Source organism: Corvus hawaiiensis, chromosome 5, assembly GCF_020740725.1.
Source record: "Corvus hawaiiensis isolate bCorHaw1 chromosome 5, bCorHaw1.pri.cur, whole genome shotgun sequence".
NCBI lineage: Eukaryota > Metazoa > Chordata > Aves > Passeriformes > Corvidae > Corvus > Corvus hawaiiensis.
This window is the reverse complement of record NC_063217.1, coordinates 62,623,843-62,633,030: the sequence shown is the minus strand read 5'-3', so window position 1 is coordinate 62,633,030 and position 9,188 is coordinate 62,623,843. Positions and strand designations below refer to the sequence as shown.

At 50.8% G+C, this 9,188-nt stretch overlaps 1 protein-coding gene across 1 annotated transcript; it reads left to right on the top strand.

The window, feature by feature from the left end:
• The first annotated feature begins 7,894 nt into the window (after window positions 1-7,894).
• Window positions 7,895-9,188, top strand: LOC125326659 (AF4/FMR2 family member 4-like). The gene is made up of 3 exons (XM_048305116.1): window positions 7,895-7,973; window positions 8,120-8,206; window positions 8,433-9,188. Exons 1-3 carry the CDS (start codon window positions 7,935-7,937, stop codon window positions 9,186-9,188), a joined length of 882 nt encoding a protein of 293 aa, XP_048161073.1. The 5' UTR covers window positions 7,895-7,934.

Below are 9,188 nucleotides of genomic sequence, written 5' to 3'. Positions count from 1 at the left end.
ACGGAGAATTCTCAGACCCCCCCCTCCAACCCTCCCCCCACCCCCCCCCCTTCTTCTTGCTCCATCGACATTTCTTGTTTGCCTGCGAGAGCTCTCTTTCTGGTAAAAACATGTTTTCTAGTTCCTTATGCCCTTCTTGAGACTTACTTCCTTGCTGAAAAACAGGTGCTTGTACTTGTAGTCACATACCGTTGTCCTAATCATGGAAAAAATCTCCTTCCAACTCAATCTCCAACCTTTGCCTTCTCACTTATTCAGCGATCAGTGTTTCAGCAAAACTCCTTTTGCTCTCTGTCAAAACTTGCTTCCATTTCTACCTCATGCTAAGTTTCTACATTCACACATCTTGCTGCCAAGCCTACATGGCTGGGAAACTTTCTTACCAAACTTTCATCCTCTCCAACAAGCTCGAGCTCCAAGGACACCCTTTCGCTTTCGCTGAGTGCACGCTGCCCACGTAGCTCTCGCTGAGCCAAGTGTGCCAGGGGAGAAGCACTTGCTGCAGGAGTCTTTCAATGCGCACGGCTTTGAAGGCAGCACCACAATCCGCGCCACGAGAAGGGCTGAGGAAGAACGTGGTGGCGTCCTGGCACCTTGCTCCTGTGTGTGAGACGTCTAATCGAAGCTCTTTGCTCCTTGCGAGACGGCAGCGTGCGCTGGGGTACACTCGAGCCGAGACAGCATCGCCATCTGACGGGCGCTTTGCAGCTTGCCGCAGAAAGCGCTTCGCAGCCGGCCACACTGTTCCGGGTGAGAAGCAGACGACCGTCGGCCTCCGGGAGAACGAAGGAACGGCGTGCTCGAAAAGGCCAAGAACCAAGGCGCGGGGCGCCGGGCTCGGGGGCCCGTCGTACGGGGCTGCAAGACAAGCGTGGCTGCCTAGTCTGCCGCCTGCTGAATTCACACCTTGGGAAAGGAGAGGCTTGAGCGGAGAGCCAGCAGATGTGTTGTAGGGGAAACTCTGAGCTTTTCCTGGGCAGTGCCTGCAGCGGCTGCTCCAGCTGGGGCCTGGGATTGCCCCATTGTCAGGACTGAGAGCGGCTGCGAGGGGCTTTTCTTCCAGTTGAACTGTCGCAGGCAGTGACTCCAGAGAGAGGTTGCAAAGCCAGTGTGGAAAAACCCACCATCCCAAAGTGAAGCCAAAGCTATGGATTTATTACTTTCCAGTTTTAAGAATCAAGGCCATTTTAATCACAATGGCCTCTTACATCTATTGGTATATTTTATGTATATAAGACCAATGGCCACCGGAGTATTTTAATACTTGGAGTTCAGGTTGGACGGACCTTTGATCAACCTGGTCTAGTGAAAGGTGTCCCTGCCCATGGCAGGAGGGTTGGAAGTAGATAATCTTTAAGGCCCCTTCCAACCTAAAACATTCTGTGGTTCTGTAGTTCTGTGTTTCTACTAATCCGGTGTGTTCTCTGCCTGTATGTCAAGGTGACCCTTCAAATACTCGAATGTATGCAAAACACCACGCTTTGCCCATAAAAAGAGCATGTGAAGGTCAGTGATAGCAACATTTGAAGGAAAAGCTCTTGAGATGGGTACATAAGGTTTAGGTTTCCAAGCAGCCTCCAAGCTTCCTTGCTCCTTCAGAGCAGCTCTTTGCCTGTGGCTGGACGGAGAAAGGCAGCAAGAAGAGCAATCAAAGATGTCCTGCAGCAATGAGTCTGGCCAAATACAGCACTGTCAAAACCTTGTAAGAATTCCCATCAGGGTCACTTGGGTACCTGCCTTCGTCTCCCTAGCAAGGAAAGCTCATGTTCAGAAGCACAGCTTGGTTGCAAAAGCATTTGTGCCCTGTGGCAATCGTGTCAGGTTAAGGACGCCTCCGCAACCTCAGATCCATGGGGCGTCAGCGAGGTTGAAAACCTGGCCCTGTCCAGGGCATTTGCAAAACTTTTTGACTGTTTAGTGAAGTCTGGATTTTACTGCTGGCCACTCACGTGCTTTGTGGCCATGTTAAGGACAAGCTGGTGACAGAGCAGGCTTCCCTGCCATGCTGTCTATTCACATGGGTGCGTGCATCTCTCTCTGCCCAAGTTGTGCCAGTGCCCGGTCCATTCAAGAGAAGTTGGAAGAAACCTGGAATGACTCCTCCCAGTATGCGCTTCCTACTTCTCGCACCTTTGTTTCTCTTTAAATCTAACTGGGCACCTTGTTCTTTCAAGGCAGTTTATTTCCCAGCCAGCGTTACAGTTTTCATGATTGTGAGGAGGGAACAAAGCTGCAGTGTTTGTTTGCTTCCAGATCTGTCCTCTCAGCTTAGTGTGAGTGCCTGTTCTGAGGCTCCCCAGCTGCAGGGGGAGGTGGGGGTCTGACAGGATTCCATCCGCAGTGGCCCGTGTGTTTCTGTGGCTTGCAGAATGGTTCCCTGCTGGTCCCTTCCCTGGTGTTAAAGCCATGGCCTAGAGCTCAGCTGCTGCTTCCCCTCTTCCCCCAAGTGTCTGTGCTCCTGTTTCATGTCAGCTGCCCTCAGTGGGGTGGTTCACAAGACTTCCCACAATGCTCCTGTAGCCTCCTCCCCAGTGAGAATTCATTCTGCTCCCTCTGGAGTGTGAGATGCTGCAAATGAAGGTCACAAATTGAAATGGAAATGTTTTCAGTCCTGTTTCTGCCTGTTGGAGATTTTTTTGCTTCTGCTGAGGGGATCTCGTTACCTTTTAATCTAGAGCTGTCTTTTTAGGGCTTTCTTTTCTCCTTTTCTTTCCCTCCCCTTTCCACAGATGCTGCCATTCATGCGAGGCCCATTTGGTTGTCCAAAGGCAGGGTTCTAAGGGCACATTTACACTTAAAATGGAACCAGATATCCTGGAGCGTGTAGCATGGCCTGGTTTGTCATGCTCTTGGCCCAATGTGGAGCTAGGAGCTGACCTGAAATGCAGCACCAGCACTGGGGGCAGGGGAAAATGGATCTCTTGGTTCTCCCCTTCTCAGCTACGTGGAATCCCCATGTTTGGATGGTTGATGTTTAGGAGGACTGCAGTGACTCCCAGCTGGGCACTCGAGGCTCTGAGTGCAGCAAGTCCCTGGAGATCTGGACCCCTGCTTTAGGTCTGAACTCGTGCAGATGGTGAATATCTGTTTGTTCTCTTCCAGAGAAGCTGATCAAACTGAGGCTTCGTAATGGAACCTATGGACAACCTGAACAGAGACAATAGGTAGGAATTAATTTGATGTAATCTTGGCTTCCCAGGTGCTCTGATGAATGTTGAGATGGTTTAAAAAATAATCCCCCCTTAATGCAGGAATCCTAATCCCGGAGTGGGAGCAGTTAAGCAAGGATTGTCCTGTCAGTGGGAGTGGCTTCAGAGCACCTTGGTATTTTCAGAGCTCCTGTAACAGGCCCAGGCCTGGATGATGTCGTGGGTCAGGGCAGGTTCTGGGCTGAACTTTCTGAAGCCAATCGCTTGTTCCTGGGGCGAGGGCACTCCCTTCTGCAGTTTGGGAAGCTTTGGGCCTGGGAGAATTTTCCTGTTTCAGTGTGCAGCAAAGCAGGAGCTGTGTTTTTTGGGGTGGGGGTGATTTGTGCAAGTTTTTACTTCTTGTGGAATATGTTTGAAGGTGAGGAGGTCTGAGCTGATGTTTCAGGGCAGACATTCAGTTTCATCTGCCTCTTTGAACAGTTGGGATGTTTGGGTTTTCCTGATGACACATCAAGTGTAGACCAGCTGCAGCAAGTACAGCACTGTTTTTAACTCTCCAATTCTGAGCTGTGTTCCCCCTGGAGATGGAGGGGGTGGGACTGTGGAGTCCCCCTGTTCCAAGGCTCCCAGGTGCTGGGCATGTTGGTGCTAAGGCTGGAGGTCCAGTTGCCAAAGCTTCCAAAGTTCCCTGGCCTTAAGGGAAGTGTGCAGGCTTGTGAGGAACAGCAGAGCTCAGATTTGCAAAGGCTTTGAAGAGCATCTTGCCAAACACCTTCAATGGCCAGGGCAGAGATGGGCAGCAATGGTGTCTCCAGGGCTGCGGAGGCTGGGAGAGCTACGGGCTTATCTGAAGAAGCTGGGCATTTCAGTAGACAGCAGACTCTTCTACTCTGAATTAGGAATGCCATCCAGTGCAAAAAACCTGATTTATTGCAAATAACAGCCCCTCTGCATGAGATGAGGCAGCTGTGCTTCTGTTCTAGGGGTGATTAAACTTTCAGGAGCTGATTATGGGTGTGGTATTTGGGAAAGTGTCATTGCAGGGGCAGACAAGGCTCTCCCCTTGCATCCTGGGGCACTTGGGCAGTTGGATGAGTGAAGAAGAATCCAGGAATTGTAGGTATAGAGTAGACTGTGCAGTAGAGTAGAACTAGATTCCTGCATCCACCATGCCTGCTGCCTTTTCCTTCCCCAATGTCCACAAATATCAGAGGCAGAGTTTCCCTCATTTTGCAGTAGCCTTTCACAGACCAGGGACAGTTTAAAGGATCTGGTTTCCCATGATGGGACACAGCCTTATCGGTGTTTTGATGTGGGGCTGGTGGAATTGAGTACATGCACATGTGGCTGAGGAGGAACAGGGGCATTTGAGCTGGTGTTTTCTGAATGTCTGAGATCTCCTATCTAATCTCGTTGGTGGGAAGGCTTTAAATGCAGCTACATGATTGTCAGTACGCAGCTCTCCGCATATCTGTTTACAGTAGAGAGTGCATTTGCAAGGCTGTTTATAAAGTGGACAAAGTTCAGTCGTTGAAAGTGGCAAGACCTTCAAAAGAGAGGATTCTCTTTGACTCTCAGTGGGAGAGTGGGGTGGGAAGTCAGAAGGAGAACAAGAATGGCAGTTTCTCCCATTGTTCACTGCAAGTGGGTTTGCCGGCTCACGTGCTGACTGCCCCCAGTGACTGCTTCCCCATTTGTTTCACAGTGAAATGGGGGGACAGTTTTTCCCTTCCCACCCTTCTTGATGGCTGGGATGAGCAATAGCAATCCCTGAGAAGGATGCGTGCTGTTCCTTGTGTGTCTCATTGCTCTGGGGCACAGCACACGCTGGACAGAACTGATTTGGGCACTGTCACCATCCTGTGGGTTTCAGCATTGCTTTGCTGCTGGACCTGTGCCCTTGTGTGAATGCCCCAGTGTGTGCATGGAGTAGAAACAGGGCTTCAAGTGTTAACTCTCCTTTCTCTGTCTCTTTCTGAAAGCTGGCACAACAACAGAGACTTGCTCCGCATTCTGGAGCGAGACAGGCGCAGGAGGCAGGCGGCTCCAGAGGAGAAAGATCCATTCTCGGAGGAGACTCCCCTCTTTGCCAAACCCTACAAAGTAATGGGAGTGGGGTGCAGGCTGGAAGGAGAGGAGGAAGGAGGCTTGGGGTGGGAGAGGGGAGCTGTGTCTTCTGCACGGGCTCTAGCAGACTTGAGCCTGACAACTGCAAACACAGCAGCTTCCCATGTGCTCCACTGAGCTTGCCTGACTTCCCTTGTGGTGATGCGTGGGGATTCCATGAAGATCCTGAGGAATGTCTCTTGCTGAGCTGCATCTCTTTCTTGGGGTGTTTTTGACATTCCCCCTCTCTGTTGTTCTGCTGCAGACTGATAAAGAAGATGAGCTATCAAGGCGCGTTAAGAACGTGCTGGGCGATGGGGACTCCAAGGTGCTCCTGAGCCACGAGTCCCCCCTGAATCCCATATGGATTCCAAGAAAGTCCAAGTCCCAGTCACAGACCCGCAGGCATCAGCGGACCTGCAGTAAGACAAAGCCCTGTGAGGACATCTGGGGAGAATCATCACCGGACTTACCAGACCTCCCACCTCGCCCTGAGCAGAACTGTGACAGCGATGAGGGTCCCTCCAATTGGAAGGCAGAAGCCAAAGTGGAACAATCGCAACTCCTGCCTGAGCCTGTCAAGGTGAGTGCAGTTGTTGGGGGCTCTGTTGTTGGCAGCCCCTCAAGGCCAAGGGAGCAGCACATGGGCCCTGCCTGGCACGGGGCTCAGCCTCGCTAGAGCTCAAAGGCACTTGGTTCCCAGGTGCATGTTGGGGTTTTGGCAGGCTCATCCTTCAGCATCCTGGGATATTGCTGTGCCCTATGGAATGCAGGAGCCCATGGTGCTGAGCCACGGCAGCTGGGCCAGGAGAGCCACAGGGAAGGTTTTCAAACTGTGTTTGGCCTTTGGAAGGAGAAGGAAGAGCTGGAGGCTGCAGTCAGCTTTTCCTGGGAAAGGCTGGTGATCAGCTGCACGGGACTGTGGGCAATACCTTGTGGAAAATGAGAGGAAGCTGAGAGTAAAGCGGTGCAGGGCCTTGCCTTCTGCAGGAGCCATTCTTCAGCATCAGTTGCCAAAAAGATAAAGCACGATCCTGGCTCTCAAAGTCTTGGGAGTGCAGAGTGCTGCAACCAGCCCTCAGGCCAGCAGAAGTGGGCAGTGTTTGTCCTTGCTGCTGGGAAGCCCAGTTAGGGAATGTCAGTGTGAAGGAAGGAGCAGGGATGCTGCATCTGCCTTGGAGTGGGTGGTGAGGGAGGGGAAGGAGGGGCTGCCAAGAGACAGCGTTTCTGAGAGAGGGGTGGAGTCCCTGCTGGCTTCTGCCATCAGCTGGGGCGGGACTCAGCTCTCTGGGGTAGCCCAAAGGCAACTTCTCTCCACAGTGTGCCTCTGGGTACCCCTGCAGAACATGCATTTGTCCAAATTTGGCTGCTAAATCCATCACTTTGCCAGGCAATGGGAGAGTGAGAAATGGTAGCTGGGGATTTGCAAGTCCTGCAGGGGCAAGAACAGGATGGATAAAGTCAGCCAGGATTTGCATGAACTGTGTTGCATCTTTCCCGATGTGTGAGATGTCAGTGTCTTGTCCACACTGCTGTGGACTTCAGAAGGACTAGGAGTCTCATTGATTTGGGTGAATGAGAAATATTCCTCTTGCTCTAGGACTGGCTTAGAAGAATTGGGAACTATTATTTCTAACTGTTTTTTTTAACTAAGGAAGCTTTTTGCTCAACTCTTTTAAATGCAGAGGCAGCCTGTGCCTTTGAAAGCAAAGCTTGGCTGCTTCAAAGCAAAATTCCATAAAGGGAGCAGACTGCAGGAACATACTTATATAATAATAATAACAGCAACAGTAATGATAAATAGTAGCAGTAGTAGCAGTACTAGCAGTAGTAGTAGTAGTTTAAGAAAGGAAACATTGTTCTCTGACTGCCAGGTTCCAAAGGGAACACCGGCATTTTTCTCAGAGGAAGAGGAGGTGACTGTGGGGATTTCAGTTCATTTTCTACCTGGCCTCCATTAGTAACTCCCCCTCAGATGGGCCTTTTAATCCTTAGCAGCACTTTATTGTTAATGGGCTTGCATGACATTTCTAGAGCTGTTGGTAAGCAAATGCTGGCTGAGTGCACGTCAATTAGTAAAAAACCCAAACAAACTCCTTCTGCCTCCCTCGTTCTTGTTTCAGGAAAAGAAGCCCATTGAGGTGCCATCGACTGAAAAAACTTGGAAGGTTGGTGCTCTTCAATAACAGATCTCTGGTTTTGTCTATGTTTTGCGTACATTAAGGAATTGGGAATTCCTGAAAATTGGGAATTTCCTTGAAAAAGGAATTGGGTGGGGAAGAAATACATTGCTGAGCTCCTGTTCACTCAGCAGATGTTGCCCTCACTGAAAGTGTGTTTTGGGGTGTGCTGAGGAGAAGTAGAGGTAAAAGCTGGAGTTGTAAGATCAGCCTTCCTCTCAGTCTGTGAGTGTAGCACTCTCTAGTGCAGTTCTAGAGCCAGAGTGACAACTCATCCCAGGCAGCCTGAGCTGCTCCTCCCTCAAGCTGGGGGTTGCTTTTCCTGAGCGGCTCTTGTCCAAAGGCTCTGCACCTGCTGCTCATGTCCTGAATGGACTTGCATGACACTTAGAGAGCTGCTGGTAATCAGATGTTTGCTGAGTGCATGCTTGTTTCCTATCAATGAGTAAAATACCCAGACAAACTCACACTGCTTCCTTCTTTCTTGTTTCAGCCCATCATGCACATTTATGTGCAGTCCATTGAAGGAATATTGAAGGTAGGTGCTCTTCAATAACAGATCTCTAGGGGGAAGCCTGTACAAATCCATGAGGAGCTGGATCCCTCTGACTCTCTGCAGGGTGAAACGTTCTCTGTGTCCATCAGCAAAACTCCTGAGAGCTGCTTCTCTCCCTCTCTTTCCAGGAAATGAGCAACTCACTGTCACCTCTCCTGCCACCTCTTCAGACGCCTCCAAGAGAAGAGACTTCCAATCTTCCATTGCCAGCAAAGGTAAGCCAGCCCATTTTTGCCAGTGCTGCTGATAAATTCCAAGAGATCTTTCTGCTGAGCAGAAGTTCAGCTCAGCTGTTTGGCAGCTCTTAGGATGTTTTAAAAGTATTTATTCAAAACTGCACATGTCCCTAATGTGCCAGCAACACACCATTTAGGTGTCAGTGGATGTATTTATTGTGAAGCTACATGCTGAGCTACTTTGCAGTTTATCCTTTACTCCTAGGAATCCCAACCTGATGGGCAAGTGGCCAAGGAGTTTCAGAAGAGTTTTGGCCAAGTGGCCAAGACTTCTCCCAAAAGCTGTGGCCAAGTGGCCAAGGCTCCTCTGGAAGGTCACGTTACGAGCAAACAGAGCTTCCTGAAGCGTCCTGTGCACACCGAGGGGGCCTTGCCCAGGAAGACTGTGGGTATCAAAAGGCCCAGCCAGCCCCTGGTGCCTGATGAATCCAAGAGAGTCCGGAAGGTGGAGAGTGAGCCTGGTCCTTTGGAGGTCACAGAGCAGCCTTGCAAGGACCAGCCCAGAGTCCTAGAAACAGTGAAGCCGAAAGCCACCGAAAGGACAGAAAGACAGAAAAGACCCACGGACAGGAAAGACCTGAAGCCGGCACCTCATGAGCTCTCTGAGAAGCCAAAGGACAAGGGCTCCCAGCAGGCCAACGCCAAAGGCTTTTTGGAGCCCCGGCCCCTGGGAGCTGGCCAGGAATGTGACGCTCTCATCCCCAGCGGGCACAGGCCTGGCGATTTGCACAAGGAGAAAGTGCCCTTGCCTCCTGGGGAGAAGAAGTTGTTCTCCCCTGCAAGGAAGCTGGACTGGAAGAGGAAAGCTATCAAGAGTCCTGAGGAGCCCCCTGGAAAGAAGAAGATGAGGGGGCAGGGGGAGGTGGGTTTGGACAATGACCAAGGTGGTGTTTGGAAAATTCATGTGGAGTTTCCACTTCATAGGTTGGCAGTAGAGCCATCCATGATCCTTCTCCTCTAA

Coding starts and splice junctions, on each gene's coding strand:
- LOC125326659 (XM_048305116.1), top strand. CDS start 7,935: ATGCACATTTATGTGCAGTCCATTGAAGGAATATTGAAG. Junction 7,974..8,119: donor CCATTGAAGGAATATTGAAG/GTAGGTGCTCTT, acceptor CTCTCTTTCCAG/GAAATGAGCAACTCACTGTC. Junction 8,207..8,432: donor ATCTTCCATTGCCAGCAAAG/GTAAGCCAGCCC, acceptor CTTTACTCCTAG/GAATCCCAACCTGATGGGCA.